General features: G+C 32.4%; 1 protein-coding gene across 1 annotated transcript in view; it reads left to right on the top strand.

Annotated features, from left to right (window-relative positions):
* The first annotated feature begins 24,899 nt into the window (after positions 1 to 24,899).
* LOC140452312 (cytochrome P450 4V2-like) overlaps positions 24,900 to 25,535 on the top strand; it is a 167,834-nt gene continuing 167,198 nt past the window's right edge. The window contains exon 1 of the mRNA XM_072546495.1: positions 24,900 to 25,143. Coding sequence (XP_072402596.1) covers positions 24,990 to 25,143 — 154 coding nt within the window. The 5' untranslated portion in view covers positions 24,900 to 24,989. The remainder of the gene's footprint in view (positions 25,144 to 25,535) is intronic.

Genomic DNA, 25,535 nt, shown 5'->3' with positions numbered 1-25,535 from the left:
CTTTTTAACATATTGAAATCATTTCAATATATATATATATATATATATATATATATATATATATATATATATATAAATATATATATATATATATATATATATATATATATATATATATATATATATAAATATATATATATATATATATGTCTTCATATCAATGCGAGATCCGTTTGTATCATAAGCTATACAAGATGAGATCCATTTTGCAAGGCGAGATCCGATTTTGGATCTCACCTTGTATTCACGTGTATATAGTGATATCTCGATGTAACAATGATGGGGGTACAAGGAAATCGATTTTTGTCTGGACCTCATTTTGCACCCCTTTTGGCGAATTTTATATTGCAGTAGTTCCACGAAATTCGCTGTAGAGGTCAGGGCGAGTGATCCGTTGTGTATATGCTAAATATACATTTTGTAGACAACCCGAGATCCGGTAAACTTGGCAACATCGCAAATGAATTTTACAGTCAGCTCTCTCCCTCCCCTCGGCTTATTTCTGGTTTGAATTATAATATTTACATTATTAAAGAGCTCTGTCCAGAAAGGCGATTGTCAAATATCTCGAGAACTAGACGTCGTATCGGAATATTCTTTATTTGTAGTATTATTTTTTTACAATTTTTCTTATATATCTTCTCCATTGTTCGTTTTACAAAAAATGTTAAAAATTTATTTTAATCGCTTTTAAAAGACCTATAAAATAAACCCAACCGCTTTTAATTTGATTGAGAGTTATTAACACAAATCTATTTTGCATATCATTTATAATTAAGGGACCGACTATGCTGTTCACGTACTATATTGAGATTCCAAGGAAATATTTTTCAATATATGTTGTTCATTTCTGCTAAACTTGGACACTGTACGTCAAATACACACACACACGCGAGGCGTTCAACCCAACCCCTAGTGACATGTGTATACCACTGCTAGTCAGTGGGATCCACATGTCCGAAGATCAAACCGGTCTCGCTCCAGAAGAATCAATCATTCTGGTTCGGTACCTATCTGACCCCCAGGTTTTTCCTCCACCCCTTCACTACGTCTGACATACGCAGTGAAGGCTTATGAACTTTACGTCGGGCGATTTGGGTAATAAACAACACCCTCCGTATCTACATGGTTGTGGTTAGCCCACCTAAAATCAAGGGGTAGCTAGAAAGCTTTTCTCCCTAATTACGTTACTGAGTTTACTTTGGTGTTAGCATTACTTTGGACTGTTGTCCCTAAAAAAGTGTGTGACCTGCACGGAGAGGCTCCAACCTAAGTTGGTGTCCCTCCGCACAGGGAAAGTGTGTGTTCGGTCACTCAGCTGCCGATTTGGCAAAATTTAATTTGTTCTCCTCGCCAACTGGGCACCCGACTGGTCTGGCCACCGAGCCCATGCTTGTCGCACATGGCCTCGATGCTCAGAAAATCGCGGTGCTGGTCTCCCAAATAGACCTGCCTTAAGGGCCTAAGCCAAAATTTTGGCTGTACGAAGAGAACTTATGGTTCTCTTTGTACTCTCGTTTGGTGCATATGTGTGTGCGACAGGGTCAGTATCGCGCAGATTGTGGGTTGAAGACCCGGAAAACTATGAATAGGTACTAAACTACTCCTTGCCACTATAATTTATTCGCGGTGTTAGAAGGTATTTTCCCGATTTTTATACTAATACTAAGACCAAAACTAAGATATTTTTTTGGTGAGCAAGGCCTGGTGTCCGGAACTCTAAAATGCCAAGACCCCAGTTCTTACCTTTTTTTTCTACTCCTAACCCGCGTTGCCTATGACTACTCCGTGCCTATTTCAGCCCTCACATGTCTTTATGCTATTGCGACATATCCAGCTATCTGTTGTTTAGGTCGTCTATGTGTCGTCCTGATATTTGCATCATAATCCGTTAGCTCTCTCAGCTTTCTGTTGGGGTGGTTTCTTATTTCGTTGAAGATTTCGTATGCCTTTTCGTTCATTTTATGAAGGATTCTTTTCTGCTTTGTATCTCTGTATAGGTACCTTAGTGGTACATATCTCGGTACGTTTAGTGCTTCTCTAATTAGCTGGTTTTGTGAAGAAATTTAGCTTGCTTTTCCTGACTATTAATGAGGCAAGTTGTATCTTTGTTAGTTTTGCTTTATAAACTACTTGGTTCACGTGTTCAGTAAATGTGAGCTTGTGATCAAGGGTCACTCCTAGGTATTAAGCTTGATTGCTCCATTCTACGTTTTCATTAGCTAGACTTAGTTCCATGTTTGCTATTTGTCTCCTTTTTCTAAACATCACGGCCTGTGTTTTTTCCGGGTTGAGTGCTATTTTCCACTTTATACACCATGCATGTAATCGATTTAGAGAGCGTTGTAAGTCTCTTGTTGCGAAATTTACGTTTCTATTGCTTGTTGCAATTGCCGTATCATCTGCGTATAGGCTGAGCAGTGTTTTGTGATTACTGGGTGTGTCTGCTGTATATATGGTATATAGGTATGGAGATAACACCGCTCCCTGTGGTACACTTGCCTCCAAAGTTCCGACCTCGGACAGGGCAGGCCCTATCCAAACTCTGAATCTCCGGTTCGTCAGGTATGAGGCAAGGAGACATGTCATTGCCTCACTATATCCATATTTACTCATCTTATAAAGCAGGCCTTCATGCCAGACTCTGTCAAAGGCCTTACTGACGTCTAGGAAGGCTGCCGCAGTGTACATTTTCTCGTTGTATCCCTTGGTGATAAATTCGGTTAGTCTAAGTACTTGTAGTTCGCAGGAGTGTCTGGATCTAAAACCGAACTGTGATTCTGGGATCGTTCCAATTGTTTTTGACTCTGTTTGTAGTCTCTTTAGGATTATTCTTTCAGCTATCTTACTTAGTGATGATAGGAGACTTATTAATCGATAATTCTGTGGAAAGCTCTCGTTTTTCCCCGGTTTTTCTATCATTATAACTTCTGCTTCTTTCCACCTGTCTGTAAAGTATCTTAGTCTTAGTATACCGTTAACTATATTCGTGATATACACTATGATTTTGTTTGGTACATTTTTAGTTGATCTGTTTGTGATTTTATCTGGCCCGGCTGCTTTCTTTGGATTTAGTACTTTGATTAGTTCTTTAATTTCTTCTGGACTTGTGTGTTCTAGGCCTATTATGCCTTTTCTTCTTCTTAAGCGTCTGGCGCTTCTTTCTACTTCCTCCGTGAAGTCTAGGTCTTCTGCCGGGTGAAAGTTTTTCATATTATTGGATTCGAGTGTATTTCGCATTACTTCAACTTTTTCTTGTTCGGTATATACCATTCCATTTTCTCTGTGTAGGCGCGGTATGGGTTTTTTATCCTTTCTGAGTATTTTTGATACTTTCCAGAATGCAGATTTATTCGGGTTTAATTCTTGGATATATTTGTCCCAATATTCACTTCTGTGTTCGTTTAGCCTTCTTTTGACTTCTCTGTGTAGTTCATTAGCAATTCTTTTGTCTTCTTGATTTCTTGTTCTTTGTGCTCTTCTTCTTTTCCTATTCTTTTCTTTAATGAGATCTTTTAGCTCATTTGATATTTCTTGAAATCTTCCTTTTTGTGTTGTCTTCGATGGCATTTATTACTGTTTGTTCTAATCTTGTTATACTTTCTTCGAGTTCTTCTATGTTGTTAATTGTTGGGATTGCCCCGATGGTTTTGCTCAATACTCTTCTGAAGTTAGGCCAGTTTGTTTTCTTTATTTGATGGGGCTGCAGTGGATTTAGTTCCACTGCGCCTAGGGTCATGACGATTACGTTGTGTGTGGAATCGCCTTCATTTATTGATTTTATTTCGTATTGTTGCCCTATATTGTGTAGAATTGCTAAGTCTATGTGCGAGGGAAGTTCTCCATGGAAGCATGTTGTTTTTGTGTTGTTTTTGTTTTCGAGATAGGCACAGAGTCGTCTGCCGTTCGCATTTGTCCATCTATCAAACCAGTTGGGCGTAGTTCAGCTTTAAGTGCTTCTATCATAGTATTAATGCCATACAAATCTTGTAGAGAAATTAACAATCTGCCTAATTCACGAATTTTATTTGAAACAGCACTTCTTATATGGGTCCTTTTATGCTTTCTTAAGTAATCTTCCGCATATTGGCATATTATTACATATCCCTTTCCATTTAATGAAATTCGATCAGCCTGCATCGAATTAAAAATTTCAGATTTCAATCTTAATTTATCCAAAAATCTCTTTCGAGATTCTGTGAATGAAAGCATGGTTTGGCCTTCACTTGCATATTTAATTCCTGCTTTGTTTTCCTTATTATAATAACATTTTTTTGCATGTCGCTTAAGGGATTTTTGTTTATATAAACCTTTGCAGTATATACAGGGTAAGTAATCTGCTGTTACAGTATTAGAATTTGAAAAAGACGAAGGTCTCTGGACAGGTCTAATGGTATCGGCTGCATGCAAATATGAAAAATTCCCTTGCTTTCTTAGGATATCTAACATATGCTTTCTAGCAATATCTCTTTTGGGTAACATGGTTATTTTTAAAACACTCTCCTCTTTAGGATGTTTTCTAAAAATATGCCTCGAAAAATTTGTTACGTCCAAACTGCAGTATAGGCAGCGGTCTCTCTTGTTCCACACCCTTCCTTTCCGCAGACTACATTCTACACTTTTGCCCTTCGAAGTGCTGACCTATTAAAAAAAGAAAATAAATCAGTCTACTAAAGTCAAGGGAATTATTTAAAACAAATCACAGTGAGAAATTCTTACTGATCAATATCTAAAAAATTACAACATTTAAAAAGCAACAGCATAGTTAATTTAAGACAGAACAAATTTATTGACAAATAAGTAAATAATAAATTTTTGTCAGTCGATTTACTCCACTATATGGAACGTATTTACTCTTGTGCAAAACTAATATTTTTATGTAAAAACACGATTAGAATGTTACAATGATAGCTTTTCTTATACAGATAAACTGTTAATTTTAAATAATTTCCCCTTTTTAATTTTGTACATAAATAATAAATAAAAATAGCTTTGAGAATAGAATTCAACAAATTCAATAAAACAGAGCATTTTAGTTATTCGGTTTATAAAGTTTATCTTGAATTATTTGATTATATACAGAAAAATTATAATCATTACTTACCTTTTGTTATCTTTGAATTTTGTTTCACTAATTCAACTAACCGCTGCCCTCGAGACATTATAAAATATAAAACACCGTAACCGCAAATTACTTTACTCCTTAAGTAGGAAATATGCAATACAAGACGAGCTCTGGTCGCTCGACTAATACCCTTTAGAGCTGGCAACAGTGTGGGATCTCGCGTTGATCGGAAAATATCTAAAATTTTGTATATAAGTATTCCCCTTCCCTTTTCAGCTACGGATCTCGTTTCGCTTTTAATTTATCAGAAAAATTTAAGTTTAAAAATCTTTTCCCCTCTAAGTGTGCCATGATTAATATGTTAATTATAAATATAGTTAGGAACAATATACTCAAATAATTAATTTCCTATTGGTGGATCTCGGGTTGTCCTCGATTTAATCGGATCTCGCCTTGTTATGAAGACGTATATATATATATATATATATATATATATATATATATATATATATATATATTATTCTGATGTGTATTAAGTAGGTATTAGGATCACTCCTAATTTTAGAAAGTCAGAATCGAAAAAGCACGTTCTAATTTTATGAAAATGAAAAAGGTCCTATGTGGCAAATATTTAACATTAGCTCTTAAAGTACGCCTAACAAAATGTTACGTATACAGTGTACTATACTATGGAGTGGAATCATGGACGTTAAATCTAGACACAATGAGATGACTTAACGCCTTTGAAATGTGGACCTATAGAAGAATTATGAGGGTTTCCTGGGTAGATAGAGTTACGAACAATGAAGAACTGAGAAGAATAGGTAAAGAGAAGGAAGTTGAACTAACAATTAAAGAAAGAAATCTACAGTATCTCGGACATGTGATGCGGGGTGAGAAGTATGGCATCCTGCGACTCATAATGCAAGGAAAGATAGATGGCAGAAGAAGCATCGGAAGAAGACGAATTTCATGGCTCAAGAACCTGAGAGAATGGTTTGGATGCAGCTCAAAACAACTTTTTAGAGCTACTGCCTCAAAAATTAAAATAACTATACATACTAGCTATATATAAGAGATACAGCGTTCGATAAGATAAATCACGACAAGCTGATGGAGATATTAACAAGTATTGAAATAATTATCTGTGATCTAAGAATTATTAGCAATATTTACTGAAATCAAACATCGTCTATCCGTACAGATGCAGTAAAATCCGAGAATATTAAAGTCCGACAAGCCTGTATACTATCACCCCTGCTGTTCAACATATACTCTGAGGAAATCTATCAAGAAGCAGGTAAGGATGTTAAAGCAGGAATTCGAATTAAGGGAGAATGTATCAATATCATCAGATAAGCGGACGACACGGTGGTATTCGCTGACAGTTATGAAGTCCTCCAGGAGTTAATGAATAAACTCGCAGAAATAAGTCGGAGATATGGACTATCAGTAAACGTAAAGAAAACAAAATGTATGGTGATTTTTAGGGAAGGACAGCAAATGTGAAGAATCAGCGTGAATGTTCAACCATTAGAAAAAGTAAAACGATACACCTACCTTGCTACGAACGTCATTGAGAATTGGGACGATCCCCAAGAAATAAAATGTAGGATAGCGAAAGCAAGATCTGAATTTCAAAAAATGGCTAAGCTATCCGTGTGTCATGATTTATCAGTAACCATAAAAATCAGGTTACTGTGATGTTATATCTTTTCTATACTGTGGTATGGAATTAAGTCATGGACTTTCACGACGCAACTGGAAAAAAATTGAGGTTTTTGAAATGTGGCTTTATTGTCAGATCTTGAAGATATCCTATACCGACCACGTTACTAATCAGGACGTTTTATTAAGAATGCAAAAAGGAAAAGAGCCGTTAATTACAATAAAAACAGTTAAAATCGAATACCTTGTTCGCATCATGAGGAACAGCGAAAGATATGGATTGCTGCAATTATTTCTACATAAAAAAGTAGAAGGAAAACAGGGACCAGAGAGGCGAAGCATTTCCTGTTTGAAAAATCTACGTACGTATTTCAATACAACTACCACAAATCTTTTCAGAGCAGCAGTGTGCATTGCCATGATGGTCATTAACATCCGCAACGGATAGGCACTACAAGAAGAAGAAGTGGTAAGGATGGTCCACACAAAAAATTTTATTTAAGTTTTTTGAATTAAATTTATTATTTTTTTTATGAATCTTTTATCGTCAACCCATATTTTTTTTTGAATAGCTTTATACGTGTCACATAGTTAGTTGTAATATTTCTCGGAAACAGCTTGAGCGATTTTTATGAAATTTTATATGTATATTCGGCAGGTCTGAGAATCGGTTGTAATATATTTTTCATATCTGATATTTTCATATCAGATTATATGGTGGATGATCCACCACAAATATTTTTTTTACAAATTTTTTTATTTACATTGTTTCATTATATAGGCATTAAATAATATATATAATTCTTAATTTTAACTCCTATGTTTAATGGCTAAATTAGTGTTAAAGATCACCCAGTCAAATATGGAAATAAAAAAGCAAACGTTCATATTATGGTCTTCAGTGATCTTGAGAAAACATAGGGATTCTTAAGAGATTCTGTGACAGGCACTCAATGAGAAAGGAGTCCCTGGTAAATTTGTTTCCGGAGATGGTGAGAGACATGTAAAATGGAGTGACAAATAGTGTTAGGATAGGTATGTAAATGATAAATTTCATGTAAAAGTAGGATTGCACCAAGACTCGTTGCTTAGTTCTTATTTATTTTCATTAGTGTTGGATCTGATAACAGCAAAACTACAGGGTGTTCCCTGGTACTTAATCAATGCTGATAATGTAGTGTTATATTGCCAAGAAGTAAAGGAATCCAAATTTAAGCATCTCGTTTAGTTTTCTATTTAAATAACCATTAGTTTTGTTTCTGCAGCTTAATCTTTTATGTCAGTCTTAGTATTGATATAATTAAGATCTTTTTTATATAAATCATCTCCAATATGCCTATTTTGTTGTAGTTTGATTCAAAATCTTCAAAAAATTCAAAATCAAAATAATAACTATTGTCTAGGACGGGAAAGATTTTTGTTTTGGTTCAGAGCAGTGACTATACCGTTCTGAAGAGACTTAAGGAGGTCGAAATACGTATCAACGGTTGTTGCTGCACTGTATCAAAGCAAAAATCTAATACCGTCATTCTGTTTTGTTATTTACTTCGTTGGAAGTACGAGAAACTGAATTCACTACGAATTTTGACTAGGATGAACGGCTTGTGGAATGCAATTTTAGATTCCCTTGCCGAGTAATTCATCCAGCTGTTTGTTTCGCAAATTTTAGGAAACACAGTGGTTAAGATTTGAATTCGGTTTCGCTAAGTAGAAATCGTTTGATTTCTCTTTTTGTTTTTAGATGGCGTAGTTACGTCTGTATATAGTTTTTTTAATAACTATTGTCTAGGACGGGAAAGATTTTTGTTTTGGTTCAGAGCAGTGACTATACCGTTCTGAAGAGACTTAAGGAGGTCGAAATACGTATCAACGGTTGTTGCTGCACTGTATCAAAGCAAAAATCTAATACCGTCATTCTGTTTTGTTATTTACTTCGTTGGAAGTACGAGAAACTGAATTCACTACGAATTTTGACTAGGATGAACGGCTTGTGGAATGCAATTTTAGATTCCCTTGCCGAGTAATTCATCCAGCTGTTTGTTTCGCAAATTTTAGGAAACACAGTGGTTAAGATTTGAATTCGGTTTCGCTAAGTAGAAATCGTTTGATTTCTCTTTTTGTTAATAACTATTTTCTAGATAATGCTTGGCTATAGCTGTTGTGTTAAATTTCTTAGTTTTTACACTATTTTTGTGTGCAACAACCCTTCAATGTAGATATTAGCGTATTTACTTAATACATGGTGAATTGCAGTCTTTAGAATTTATTTTACAAACAACATCGGACTGATAATCTGAGGTTAACCACCACCAGGTGACCAAACTTTTTTTGTAAACCAGTTTAGTAGAGGGTGATTAATAACTACGTTGTAAAATAAAAGTAAAACTTCTGAAATAGGACACCCTCAGAATCTTTGTTCTTACAATAGAATTGAATACCAGTATAAAGGGTTATGAGCATTTTTTTGCTCGAAATTGCTATGAAATAAACACACTGTGTACTAAAAAGGAAACAACAAATAAGTATTCATTTTACACAATCGGGTAAACAATATGCTCTAGTTTACAAATTAAGTTTAACAAAAATCATTCACGAATATCTATACAGAATGAACTACAAAAAGATTAGATTTCCTCATATCTGGTGAGTATTTCAGACATGCGATGCAGTGTACGAAGGATAAGGCCATGCAGACTAAATGAGAATTTTTTTGACAACGTTGCCTCTATTCATGGTAGTGTTACGATAAATATCCTGGCCTAAAATAACTGTAAATATTATGAGTAATTCTGTAATGTTGTAGATTGTGCGAGACCTGAACGGAAGCTTCCAAAAAAACAACATTTCGAAAGTTCGAGGCGAGTCGATGGGAAATCCAGTTTGCCCTTATCGTTTCGCCGTCCAGTCTACTCAAGAAGGTTTTAGACTTTTCGAGATAACGGCGATTTATGTATATAAATAAAACATTTTTATATGGAGGAACAGTTAATTCTGAAGACCCGCGGCCGCGATTTTAATTGTTACGCTCGCCTATATAAATTATGTGTATTATTCGTTAAATAAATTGATATAAATTATTGTGCCTTTTAATGAATTAAGATAAGAACAAGACATTATAAATTAAAGAATTCACAACAAAATATAAATCATTATAAATAAATAAAAGACTTAACAGTAGCAACAATACGAACAACATACAATCAGACATTCTTAACAATTTAGTCACAAATTTAGATTTTTAGTATAGAACAAAAACTCGTTTTATCAAGCCATTACAGTTATCAAACGGATTTAAGTTTCATATTATAGAATTTAACCATAGAAATTAATACTACATAATGAGTGAAATCCAACTTTTGTCAATAATTAAATAATTGGCATTTTTGTTTGGAGAAAGCGAGTTTTGAAGCAAACTTTTGGAGAAAGCCAGTTTCGAAACAAACTATTTAGGAGAAAACAAGTTTTAAAACAATTCCCTTTTTAGCAATATAATTTTACAACTTTTGTTTTTTGCCGATTTCAGTAGAATAAAAAATTAGCTTGATAGTGGTACAACACATCTTATCGGTTCCAATGACGGTATAGTTCTTGGAAGATCATGCCTTTAATCAGTAATTAGCTTGGAACAAAAAATACATAGAACACATTTAATAAATATATTTTTGAATACTTTTTATTTTAATAAAACAGTAAGACGTATTAGTATAAAAATATTATTAAAAAATTAGAGAACCTTAACTTTGTTAAAAAGTACATTAGTAATTAAATTCTAAATGGGTCAACTTCTTCTGAGGGTTCACAGACTTCAGTATCCTCTTCATTATCATTTGCTCCCAAGATAAAACTGCAATTTTTCAATATTTCTCCAGTTATTTACATAATGTTTTTTTAGTAGTTTGTCCACATTCTCTTTTTTTCGTACTTTGCTAAATTTGATTTAGGAATAATCACTAGTTCGGAATTGAAAGAATTTAGAGGTTTTATTCGTTTCGTAATGGACATACATTTTCTTTCTTTAGGTGTTTTCGCCTTGTACCAACATCGATGTTTTATTTTTAACAATATTTAATGCCAAAATGCCATGATGCTAATGATGATTTGAGAATTTGGTCAGCTGTTGATTTCCACTTGAAGACATCTAAGTCCTCACAATTTTTTTATTGTGGCAAACTGTACTATTAGGTATGTATGTATGTATTTATGGGGTGATATTATAGTCTCTCGCTTTTTTATTAATATTTCTATATTTCTAAACACTCTATCAGCAGGTAAATAACTGTGCGCTGTTACTGGAAATACTACCTGACCTTCCTTGATGTTATTGCAGTCTAACTTATAAAACCATGTAACGATAAGACTACCAAAGAAAATTGAAGTACTATTGTAACAATAATACCTCAATCAACCATGGGAGCTTATCGTCTATACCTTGCCTAACTCAGTATCTTAAGGGTGAGTTCGTCTTATCTTAAACTAGGGATTGAACATGAGTTCTCAGTTGATAGCAAATAAGACAAATTTTAACCAAACATATTTATTTAAATAAATAAAAAAAACAATAATTAACCCTGCCAAAGCTTAACAGTTAATAAGTGTTACTTATTGCTTAGATGGGCTGCTTGTGTGTTCTAGCTGTTAGGTCCTCCAATTAGAAGTTGTGGCTTCTGGAGAGCTGCAATCACACGTGGCTGTATGTCCTGATTAGTAAAATTGAATGTGGCCAATCAATTCGATCTGGTCAATTAAGTTGTTGATAAACCAATATTTTCAGTAAATCCAGTAAACTCAATGAATCCAATAAAATGTCCAATAAACCAATAAACTAAAAGATAAGGAACAACTTGCATTAGAAACACATCAAAAAGAAAGGTTTAACTTCCTTGCCATCTTACAAAATTACACTTAAACAAATAGCGTATGGCAAGGATAAAATGAAATATGAATGTTACTACTTAGTTAAAGCCTGTTAAAGAGTCCTAGTGCATATACCAGAAAAAAAATGTGCTTTCGAAAGAAAGTAAGGTTACAAATATTGGAAATGCGGTCAGAATTATAGAATAAATATCACAATGAAAGTACTTACCCCAAGAGAATTTGTAGACCATAAAAATGAGTCTTATAATAATTTTTGCCTTCTTTTATAAATTTCAAAAAGAGGCAAAAAATAATCCCAGTTGTTTTGACAGAAAGTGGGAGACTGAATGAAGTTAGCACAGATGTCATAGGATGTTGCTATAGATATCACGAAACTAGCTTGTCTGTCAACACGGAACAGAATAGTCTGCCGAACAAAAAGTGAGAGGGCGAATATTTATTCTACGGGACAGAAAGAGAGAGAAAATAAAGATAGAGGAAGAAAATAAAAAACATAGGGCGCCAACTATTTTGTAAAAAATAGTAAAAATTAAACTGAAGATAAATAAATTAATAAACAAATTAAAATGAAATAATTATTTAAATATAAATTAATAGAGATGTGACGTTTATAACGTTACAACCAGTATGCGACCATACTAATTAAAATGGAATTCTTGTTCTGCCTACCACAACCATCACACATGAGCCTTATAGTGGTGTACTTGGAAGAGACCAAATCTAGTGAATTTAAATAATGGAATACACAAGACAAAATTTTACTTGCACCGTTGCGATACTCATAAGTATAAGCAGTTACATTGTTTTTAGTTAAGGTAGACTTCAAGTGCCCTGCAACTATAGTAAAATTGCTTAGATATATCTGGCGACTGTAGTATGTAGCCTAATCTAGTAACTTTGGCAAAGGCTGATTTTTTTGGCAATTAAATAATAATATAAGAACACCTTCCCTCTTCTCTTTCAGTAAGTTATAAAAAGAGCGAGACCGCAACTTATGTACCCTTTTCTGAGTCATGAGTGTAGCCTTTTCTTGTTGGTGTTTGCACATCTTCATTTTTTCTCCAAGTTCTAGTCACGTTAAGATTGAACAAATTTCTGAAATTACACTCAGTTACATGCAAGTCTTTATCTTCCGTTTCCGACAAGTACACTCCTCATATTTTTTTATATTAAGTTCAGATGGAAGATATTTCCTACCACCCAGATTGGAGCAATAGTGTGATTCGCTTGCCTTAAGTTTGTTTATAAATTGCATTACATTATTTTTCTTTAATAGAAATTTATTAGTTTTTTAAATCCACCCTTTATTTCAGACATTAGTGCTTCATCAGACTCATAATATTGCTGACCAATTCGGGTTACTCGACATTTAGAAACTTGAACAACTTTTATGCAAGTATTAAGATATATTCGTATTTTTACTTATAACCGGTTAGTTATAAAGTATGAGCACGTGCTTTTTTCGCCTTCTTTATATTGTTTTTAGGTCGTCTTCTTTTAATACTGTGCATTTCTATGTGATTCACAATCAAGTTATATTGCTAAATTTTTGTTTTGTATTGATATAATCTTTCGTGGAATCTTGTGATATACTGAATCGTTAACCGTTAGATTTTAGGGCACCAGAGTTGTGTTCACAAGAGGAAATTCTGGTAGAAGCGTATCTGAAACAAAATAAACGTAGAATGACTGAGACGCTCTATTATAGTATTTCACTTAAATAACAAAACAAGCTACAAATCAATCTCTATATCACTAACTACGACTGAAATTAAAAGTTAATTTTCTCAACTTACAGGTTTTTTTCTTCTTCGTTCTTGCCCATTCTATTTGCATCGGTGTTCTTTTTCTTGCCTTTTTATCAGGTCCTACAGGAGTCACTTGAACATCCATTACAAATAGAAGAAAATATTACTACAATACTATATATCTTAAAAGAAAAAAACTATGCAAATAGTATTAAAAGTTGATAGCTTATAAAAGTAGTAATCAAACACTGACTTTGAATCAGACAAATAGAGTGATTAAATATATGTGAGTCCCCTCCACTTACTTTACCCGCCTCCTAGTGGTCGGTTGGAGAAAGACGGGATTGACGCAAAACTGTTATAGAAGAAAGACAGGTTTGATTCAAAAGATAACTTTTAACATTGAATTTTTATTTGATAAAGCTAATTTTAAGTCAAACTAGTTCTAGATTCATGTAGAGTTCAACAAACAGATTCAGAAAATATTAACAACTCAATTTCGGCCATGGATGAAGAAAGCGAGTTTTGATTCTATACCCTTCGTATTCGTCACCTGAATGCAGAACTATCCTAACCCAAAAAATTTATTTTTTTCGTTTATTCCTTAGAGTAGGGAATTTTACACGTCAAAGGAGTGACCGCAACATTAACAAAAGTGAAGCCGAGTGAGCACCAAACGCGTGTGCCAGTGACGTATCACCCAGGCCAATAAGAACAATATAAAACTACATAATTAAATTCCAAATAATAGTAATCATAATTTTAGTTTAATTTTCTATTTTTATTAATTTTACATAGCATTATGCACACAGAAGATTTAAACAAATGACAGTCTTTTAATTTTTCGAACTTTTATACTTACTCGAAATAATCCAGGATTAGGGATTAGGAAATGTGATAGAAGCAAACAACTTTTTGAATTATTGATTTATTGTCAACTAAACAGTATTAATTTGTTATATTTGCAAATTGAACACAGTTGAGCATGATTTAATTTTTTAGAATAGAGATAAATTTGGATTTACCCAAATTTTATTCGTTTATTCTTAAAAAATGTTTGGATGTTTTGCAAATTGCAATCACATCTTTGGGCGGATATGTTAATCCTCCTTGATTTTTTTTGTAATTAGTGAGTTTAAATAATTTAATTTGTTTCCAGACAATGCATCTACCCAATCTACACATTTTATTGTGCTTTGCAATTTTTGGGCTACAAAACCTGCTATATAAGTACCTAGTTATTTGAATAGAACATTCGCTAATTACAGTCGAATTCATTATGTAGTCATGTTCGCTCCAAATAGTTTCTAAAGATTTTTCGTAAAATGTTTCTAATAATCGAGCTTCAGGTGAAGAAATATTCAACTCAGGTTTCTTAAATCGACTTGAACCACTTAAAATAGGAATATCGTCCAATGGAACACAATTTCCTAAACCACCAGATCGAATTTCACTGCACACTAACAACCTTTTATAAGCAGCAGTGAATTGTCTGGCAGTCGGATTATTATTCTATCCCCCTTTTGATCTTATACTAGAAAAAAAAAAAGTTCAACATGATCTTGACTAACTTTGTACAAAGGAAGGTAATATAATAATTTTTTCTGAACAACAATGTCCTCGTACAACCCAAGAGCACTTTTTAATGAGACGATAACTCCCAAAAATCGGTTATTAATTGTCCATTATCAAATTTAAGATTTGAGAAGTAAGTAATAGCTTCTTGTACAAACTTTTTTGTTTATTCTATATTGCTATCACATAATGCTTCTTAAAGTGTTTTGCTCTTACTGAACGACTGTTTAAAATATCAAAAAAATTATTCGTAATTTGTATGAATTTTATAGTAGCTTCACAACCGGAAAATTCCTTTAATTTTAATTCATTTAAACAATAAGAAAGAGGGTCGGCAACAGACTCACTTAAAAGTTGAACCGCTAGACACTTTCATTTTTTGATTAAAAAAATTAACGTGATTTTTACGAAGTTTATTAGCTAAATGTAAACCCTCGTGTTCTTGTAACTCTTGAAGATATTCTATATAATTTGAATTTATAGAATTTCCATCTTCATCGATTATTGTATGACGTTTATCTGCAAAAGGGTTCCTAATTAATTGAACCATATGACAAGGGTCGTAAAATATGAAATATTTTTTTATCTTATATTGAAAAAAAGGGTTTTATATTGGCCAATTTCCTGCTGCATCCCAGAATATGCGTCATTGCAACATTTGCTGTTGCCCCGTCAAATGTTAATGATGTTACGTGAGCCCCTGCTTCTGTTTCGATCAACTGCAGACTTTGATTAACAAGATTAGCTTTTTGTGTCCCATTTAACCCGTTTATAAAAAAAATACCCAATTGGAATTTTCCAACTTCCATTAACACAATTCGCCGTAAAAACAAAAGCATCTTTGGCTATGTCATTGCTATCATTTTGCAAATCGTTTCCAAAATCTACATACGCATGAAATTTTGTCCCGTCCCATTCATCATTTTTTTGTATTGACATTTCGTTCATTATAAGAGATAGCAATAGAGGACTTTGTGACTTCTCATTATATCTTTTTTTTAAATTTCAAGAGATTCTTTTGTGAACCCTGGTTCTCCGTTAACATTTCTGAACCATTTGGATATTGGTGAAGGATGCGGAAGACAAGTTTGAAATTTTTCCCTCACATAATTATACCCCTTTGGAGAAAAAAAATTAAGGTTATCGCAAATTGTCTTAATGCAGAAGAATATTTCATTTTTTTTGCCTATTTTCCATCCTGCTAGTTCTTTACATATAGGTGGAATGTTTTCAAATAAAATTGAATGTTCCTCTAACAACAAATTTTTTGATAGTAACTCTTTTAGCAGACGTTTTATAGATAATATCTTTTTCTTCATTCTTCTTAATTTTTGTGACATAATTCTGATTTTCTGGGATTTAATCGTACTTTTATGTTCTGCTAGTTCTAACCTAAGTTTTAATCTCTTCACTTGAGCACTGAGTTCATCATTAGGGATAGCAATCCCACTCGTTGATCCCACATCAATTGACTCTGCATGCCTCTTTCTCTGTAACAATAAAGTATATAAAGAGTAAATTCCAGACGTCCATTAAATCGCATAGAGATGTATTTGTTCCTAGCCTGACTACAGGCTTAAAAGCTCCTACAGCGTCAGGGCCTCATTTTTTCCTCCTACACGTAGGATGTGAAAATGCCTTTGTTAATAGAGCAAAACTAAATTTTGTGGCCAAGAAAAACACCCAAGTTTGCCATGACGAAATGGATAGTCCACTTTTTGAAAATTGGTTCAAATATAACCTAATACCTAATTTGCCAGAAAAAACAATTGTGGTGATGGATGATGCTCCTTGTCATAGCAATAAATTAAAGAAAGTTCCTAACACTGCTTCCAATAAAGAAGAATTAAGAACATGGCTACTATCGAAAGATATAATTTTTTAAGGATATTTTTTAAAAAGAGAACTGTTGGCAGTTGTCAATAGTTAGAGGACAAATTACGATTAATATATGTATAATTGAAGATATTGCACAACACAATTTGAGAATTCTCCTCCTTCCGCCCTGCTCAACCCTATAGACCCTATAAATTGCCGCACACAACAAAACTTTTAAAGAAGAATAAGTTAGGAATTTATTAATTAAATTATTAAGGAGGCGTACTCATAAGTTAACCAAGAAAAATGGAAAAATTATATAAAACTCGTAATAGGAGAAAAAACGGACGTGTGGAGAAACGACAACATGATGGATGATGATATTCAACCAATTATTATAAACATTATCAGGGCGGACAGTGACAGTGATTTTATTTATAGTGACACAGTCGAAGCTGATGAACAGTAACGTAGGTTATTATGTTTAATTAATAATTAAAAAATGTCTTAATTACCTTTTACTTTTATTTATTAAAAACAGTTCCTAGTTTTTTATTATATTATAAAACAAATGCAAGAAACAATTTCTGTACAAATTCTTATATTAGCTACGTATAAATAAAGAATATTTATAGTGTTGACGTTTTGGGCTATTTTATTATTAGTCAATTTTCAAAACAATAATTCAACCTAGCTGTAATAATGTTTAATACGGACTGTTGTACATCTTTATTATTATTACTTTCAGTAATACAGTTTCATCATAACCTAATCTAAAGTGCTTAAGCTCTATCTATGCTATGAGACCTTGTGCCGCCTGTCCCAACTTATAGTCCTGTTAGGACTTTACATTCATGAGCTATTGAGTTTCATGACATATTTTCCTTTTAATGAAACATAGAAAATAAAACAATCAACTAAGAATAAAAATATTCTAAACTAAGCAGCACTCTTGATACTTTCAATGACATTTAAAACGTCACTTTCTTCGACACAAGAGAAATTTGAACGTATCTACACGAAATTATTATTATAAAAGTTGTTAACTGATAAATCAGGATTCATATTAGGAATACAATTTATAAAGTATTCATTCATTGCAGAAATATCACTTAAATTTCCTGATAATTGCGTAGTATTTTCAGTATCTCTACCGAGACCTATCATTTTTAAGGAACCCCAAAGATCTCTCCCGTTTTTATTATCCAATTTGTTTAAATAGAAGGCTTTTTTTTCTATTCTAACAGCTAAAGTAAACATATTTCTAATCGTTTTGTATTTCACCTAAGTTTGCATGTTTTTGTATTTTTTTACCCTCGCAATACTCGCAATATCAAAAATAGTCCGCCAAGGTAGAGACTGTAATTCTTCATACAAATATGGTATGGTTTATTGCCTTGAAGTTTCTGACAGTTTTATAAACAACTTCCTTCTTTTTAGTTTCTATGTTTATTTTGGATATCAACAACTCATGGTCACTAAAATCAACATATTCCACGGCAATATCACGAATCGAACTTTGTTTAGTAGTTAACATATAATCAATAAGGGTTGCAGTACTAGATCTGATTCTAGTCGGCTGATCTATGACTTGATGTAACCCCATTGTTTCAAAAAAAATCAGAGACTATCTTAGTATCAGGACAATCACTATTTAATAATTTAACATTAAAGTCACTAGCACAATATACTGTTTCAACCAGAGGTATAATATCAGATAGGATATTCTCAAACTCGTCAAAAAATGTCTGAGATTAAATTGAGGTGGTTTGTATGCAACACACAATCCATATGATTTATTACGTAAAAATAATTCCAAACAAAGGTGTTCAATATTGTTACTACTTGTTTGTAGAGTTTTATATTTAATTTGAGACTTAATATAAAATGCCACACCTCCCCCAGTTCCATTCCTATCTTTTTTCCTAAACTCATTTAACTCAGCGGCAGTCTTTTCTGCTTCTAATTCCGACTCTGAACACAACCTACTGAAGTAAATAACAAACTAAAGCATCTAACACGTGTAACACGTTACTGTCTAATTTCTCTCTCTAATTCCAAAATCGGCAGGCAGTGCAAGCCGCGTGCACTTTATGAGGACATTATGCACTTTATGAGGAGCAGTTATTGCAAAAATAACCAATAAACAAATCTGATTTTATGAGTTTTACTAAAAAAAATTAGAAATAGACTAATTAAGAAGAAAAAATATTTTGTCCCAGACCACCCGGTACGAAATTTACTCGGAATTTGCCTTGCAGTTAAACTGTTAAACATACCAGAGAAGAGCAATTTTTGACAAGATTATTTAATTATTGAGAGAAAATCGGTTTATTATTACGTTCGTGTTTTTCTTTATAACGTATTATTTCTAAGGTACATTTCTTTCTAAACTTTCACATTCTAAGTACATTTTTTCTTCCCAACATACATTTGATACTGAGCTTAGTCTCAAGATTTTTGAAAAATATACAATTTTCTGATCGCTACTCATTATGAAGCTTATGTCTTTTCCAGATATTTGACCAAAAATTTTGTTTTGAGAGAAAATTTTTTTTGATATTTCTAAATCCCTTTTCTATTTGTCTATTATAAAGCGGTACACTTTTGTTCAAATTAGCTCTTTCCAAGTTCTAATTTTTTAGTGACTTTTCGAAATTCGTTTGGAATAAAGTTTTAAAAAATATTTATTTTTACAACTAGAAGAACAACTACTACAATCGGAATGAAAATTATGTCTGATTTAAAATCAAATTTTACTGTGGTTTTGGGCTTTTTCCGAATAGAGTTCAAAGTTTAGCTAGTGATAAACTAATGCATTTCCAGGTCCGGATTCCTTAATTATTCCCCTCATTAAGACGAAAGCTATGGACTCTTTGGTGGGAAGTGGCTTTAGGAACAAAGCTTGAATTCTTTTTCTCTTATAAACACTAAAAATAGCTAAAATAGTTCAACACTAACAAAAATGAACTCCAGGAGATGTAGTTTTAACTGAAATTCGGTTTTATGGTAGGTAATGATTCTAGGGTGTTACCTTTAGGAATAGAAATGTTTCTTTGTTTTAATTTGTGACGATGTAAAGATTTATCTTCACATAGTGAATAAACAATTATTATCTTAAATGCAAATAAAATATAATGTTATTTAGATGAAAAAATAGTAATAGTTTGACAATAATTTTTTAATTGATCATCTGTAATAACTGGGACATCCGTTTTTTTGCTTTTCTGGTTGATAATTGATTGGTTGATTCGGATATTTGTCAGAAATTTAAATATTACTAATAATATTAATAATAATAATTCAAATATGAGCATGCACTTCGGTCTAGATAAGTACCGTGTTTTGAATATAGTCAGAGAAAAGGCTATGGGTGAAAATTATATTTATAAATATCTCGGAGTAAATTAAGCGCGAAAAATTGACCATTTCCATAATTAAAAACAAATTCACTTTAAAGTTCATATAAAGGGTAAAACAGCTACTCAGGTTATACATCTTAACGGTAAAAATTTATTTAGAACACTAAATATCTACGCATCTTCCGCGCTTATCTATTAATGATGGAATCTCCGATGAAGAACTTTTTAATAATCGCTACATAGACTTCCGCAAAGATAGGGCCAGTGGCAAGACATTGGGTGGTGTAGTTATGGTAGCATTAAAAAAGAAATTTATTGTAGAAAGAATTAAAGTTTTGAATTAATTAAAGAATTGTAATATAATTGTTGAGTGCTTGTTACTTAAGGTAAGGTTTAAAACATATTCATTTTATGTCTCCTGTGTATATATACCTCCTGGTATAAGGTTAGAGATTTATGAAGAACTTTTAGAACTTTATAACCAAGTATTGTCAGAAAATGTTAATATTATCATATTTGGAGATTTTAATATTCCTGGATTCATTAACTTAAGTTGTGAAAAGAGCAGCTTGCTTAGAAATTTTCAAAATCTAAACAATTTAAATCAATATAATACAATTTCAAATTGTAAAAATAAACTGCTTGATCTTATACTGTCAAATATATCCATAACCAATCTAACTAGGTCTGGGTCTCCTTTGATCTGAAGATTATTATCACCCGGCACTAGAAATATTACTAGAATATAAAGATAATTCATACACTGAGAGTAATATACAACAGTCTTATAGGTATGATTATGCCAGGGGGGACTTTAATCTTCTGCATCAATTAATAAGGGACACTGACTGGTCAGATAGGTATAATTGTATAACTGCTACAGATTGTGTTAATCAATTTTACGATAAATTGTATGACTGCATTGATCAAGCCATCCCAAAAAAAAATTATTAAAAATAGACAAAAACAGAAATATTTAGCTTATTTTAGTATAGACCTTATTAAAAAAATCAGACAAAAAAAAACAAATTAAGCAAACATATAAAAATAAGGAAAGCTAGTGCTATCGATAACAATAAATTCAAGAGTCTTAGAAATACTATTAAAAAGCAAATCAAAAATGAATTTATGCAGCATCAAAATAATATTGAAGATAACATTTTGCATGACCCAAATAGTTTTTGAACATTCATAAGAAGTAGGAGACAAACCAGCGGTTTTACTCACGAGATGTCTTTAAATGATCATACATATACAAGCCCTGAGGATATTGCCATGGCTTTCTCTCATCATTTTAGCTCAATTTATCAGGTATCATCCACACATCAGTTCACAGGGATCTTTTAACTTTTCAGTTATTAGTGAAGAATATGTGAAGGTTAGTATAAAAAAATTAAAGCCAAAAAAGGCCACTGGTAGTGATAATATCCCTGCCTATATCTTTAAAGGATGTTCTCATATATTTCAAAAACCATTATCACATCTATTTAATCTATCTCTTAAAACTAACACCTTTCCAGACAAACTCAAAGAGGCTACCATTACTCCAGTTTTTAAATCAGGTAATAGAATCAATATAGAAGACTATCGTCCTATAAGTATCCTTAACTCCCTGGCTAAAATATTTGAATCTATTCTCTATATGAATATACTAAAAAATTTTGAAAATGAATTTGCTCCAGAACAACATGGTTTCTTCCCTGGGTTATCCACAACTAGTAATCTGTGCATTCTGTCTAATTTTGCTAGTGAGGCAATAAATAATAAACTCCAATTAGATTTAATAATGACTGACTGCTCAAAGGCCTTTGATATGGTTGACCATGGCATTCTTTTATCGAGATTGAATGAGTTTGGTTTTTCGCATGATGCTTGTACATTTATAAAATCGTATGTGGATTCACGGTTTTAACGAGTCAAAATTGGTAGGTGTTTATTAGATAAATTTCAGGCTACATCTGGTGTCCTCCAAGGGAGCAACTTAGGGCCTTTGTTTTTCTTAATTTGTGTCAACTCACTACCACAATCTCTTAAATTTTCTTCTAGTTTGATCTATGCTGATGATTTTAAGCTTTTTAAGACTATACATACTTCAAATAATTATCAGTTACTACAGGAGGACCTGACCTCAGTTGTGGAATGGTTTAGGGACAACAATATGATCTTGAATATTAAGAAGTGTAGAGTCATATCTTTTACTCGCAAAATCGACTACATTCAAAATAATTATAGAATTGACAATTGTGTAGTATCTAGAAAAACCAAATGTAAAGATCTGGGAATATACTTACAGGCTAACATGAAATTTAATGAACACTATATAAATATTGTTAATAAGGCCTACAAAATATTGGGATTTGTAATAAAAAATTCCAAACACTTTAGTATAAACACAACCATTAGACTATATAACGCTTTAGTCAGACCAAACTTGGAATATGCATCAGTGGTATGGACTCCTGAAGCCAAAGTTCATACAAATCGTATAGAAAAGGTACAAAAAAGATTTCTAAGGTATTTATACCTTAAGAAATACAATGTGTATACTCACCTTACGCCATCAAAAGAGTTGCTTCAAATATTTGGCTTGCAGTCATTAGAGCAAAGAAGAAACATGCATTGTGTTGTGTTGATTCATAATATCATTAACAATGTTAAATATAAGACTTGTGGTTTGATCAAATTTATTAGGTTTCATGTGCCAAAGGTCAACCTAAGGGTAAACACTAATGACCTATTTTCTTGTAGTCCATATAATTCTTGTGCAATAATAAACTATATGCAATATCAGTGTAATGAGTTAATAAAAATCTGTGATATAGACCTCTTTACCTGTAGTGTAAGGGATATTAAAAAATGTTGTGAATAGATAAGTAATGGACTGAATTTTACTTTTATTAACTTGTGTCTTTTTTTTTAATGTGTTTTACTTTCTGTGTTTTTATTTTGTACTTGTGTGTATATTGTAGTTTTTGTGTGTATATTTTTATACCAAGTAATGAGCACTCTTACATGTAATTACTACCTAGGTGGTGTTTATAAGTTTTAATAAATAAATAAATAAATTAATTAATTCGCTACAGTAGAAAAGACTACACTACTGCGGTAATATAGGAGGAAGAAGACTTATAGATATAAATAAATTATAAAAACAGATTTTTACTTTAAGAACTTATATTCGAATGCAGGTTAAGATGTCTACTTTACATCGCGTGATTTGCGCGGAAGATGATACAACGCTTAAACTGGGGTAAACCGCGGGCAACATCCCACAGACCACGCCGACAATATAGCGTAGAAACTATTCGTTGACATCGGGAAAGATGTTCTCTGAAACTAAAGGTTTATTAACCGCCATTCAGGATCATTCAGCCTTGACATGGATATCAAGCTCAAGAACCCATCCAACACTTTACCGGGGGCTGCCAGACATCTGCTGCAACAGAATATAAGGAACGGTCTGAGTCAGTAAGAAAGATTCTTTACCAAACTAGAAGTTCTCTTAACAAACTATATCTCATATTATCAATACGTTCCTAAAAGTATGCTTGAGAATGACTACTACAAGCTATACTAAGACCGCACTGTGCCCACAGACTGAACATTGGCAAATAATAGACCAGATTTCATACTAGTAAATAAATTAAAGAGACAAACAACACTTATTGGGGTGGCAATACCTAACAACAAATCTGCGTGTTAATAAAAAGAGCGTCAAGTAAAGAGATCCGAAAATTCAAATACGAAAACAATGGAGAATGGAAAGTACCCAGGTAATACATATTATTTTTTCTACTACTGGAGACCATTAAAAAAGGTGTAGAGATGTGTACGAAAATTCTTGGAAGATTCCAGCATACCAAGTAGTCATCTAGAGATCGATAGCACGAGTCCAATAAATATATACATAATCATTCCTCTTCTACCGTTAGGTGTCGAGGGCACTAAAGAGTCCCAACCAGAGCTTAATCCTTTTTATACCGTAGGAATCTGAGATGAGTGAAAGAAAGAGATGAGTTCTTAGAGGAAGTTAAAGTTGTATGGCTAAATCTGAGAATTCCAAATAAAATTGGATAACCAAGAGCAAAAATGGTAATCAATGAGAACACAAATGAGATTCAGATATTCCTAAAATCCAAATAAATTATGCACTTAGTCAGGTAGTAGCTTTATGTCAGTAGGCAGAGACTACCGTTTTTTGAAAGTATATTTTTACAAGTAAAAGAACATTTACTACAATCGGAATAAAAATTAAGTCTGATTTTTAATCTAATTTTACTGTGGTTGTAGACTGTTCTTTTGGAATGGATTTTAAAGAGGGTTTCAAATAGTAATAAAAATAAACTAATACATTTTCAGGTCCAGATTTTTTAATTTTGCTAAAAATTCATCTAAAGGTATTTTCGGTAGACATACACTTATTTGACAGAAAAGGTTAAGCATTTTGGTAAACAGTTGTTTGTTTTCTTTATTGACCGATATGCATTGTGTGCTTAACATTGTGCCATACATTTAATTAAATGACAGTATTGCTAAGAATACTATGTTTAAGCTGCTCTCTTATGTAAAATTTTCCATTAGTCTCATAAGTGTTAAGGTAGTAGTTAAGTATGGATAAATAACTAACTAAGGATAGAACTAACCTAACCAAAGATAATTCAAATATTTACTAAAATAACAATTTAATTAAAATACTGAAAAACATACAAAAGACGTCCCTTATATGCATGAAGAATATAATTACTTTTGCACAATCAACAGAAATAGAAAAATGGTTTATCTTAAGTTATTGTTAATTTTTAATTGTTTTAAATAACAACCACTGAGTACTAGTTTAATGAACTACGCAAAGAAATTGGTTAATGTGTTATATCCATCATGTTCGTTATACTAGTTGTACCATTAGTAATTTTTATCTTAGGTTATTTATGTCTTTTCATAAGACAAAGAACGACGTTAACTGATATTCCTGGACCAAAGCCTGATATATTTTTAACACACTTTTTTGACATTAAAATAAGACCTAATTATGGTAAGTACTAAATAATTTTATTGCATAAAAGGTTTGGTTTAGAAAATATATGTTCCATGTGTGGTTTCTACTATACCTTTTTAATGAATACACTATTAAAACGTAGCAATTTGGTGGATAGAACGTTTTATGTTGGTACTTTCTGTAATGTTCATTTTTATTACTTTTTACTTATCACTTGGTTACAAATATTACTAGATTATGTTTTTCATATTTATTAATAATATTTAATTCTCTTCATTTTTCCTCCAAGCGGAATTGAAGCGCAGTTTAACAATTTTTCTTGACGTGTTAAAACAGTTATATCGGCGATATTTTGGAATATAATGGGTATATAATTATATAATATAATTGGGTATATAATTATACGGTTCTATCTGCAACACACACCC

The sequence above is a fragment of the Diabrotica undecimpunctata genome, chromosome 1, assembly GCF_040954645.1.
Source record: "Diabrotica undecimpunctata isolate CICGRU chromosome 1, icDiaUnde3, whole genome shotgun sequence".
Lineage (NCBI taxonomy): Eukaryota > Metazoa > Arthropoda > Insecta > Coleoptera > Chrysomelidae > Diabrotica > Diabrotica undecimpunctata.
The sequence above is the reverse complement of the archived record's forward strand: the minus strand, read 5'-3'. Positions and strand labels throughout refer to the sequence as shown.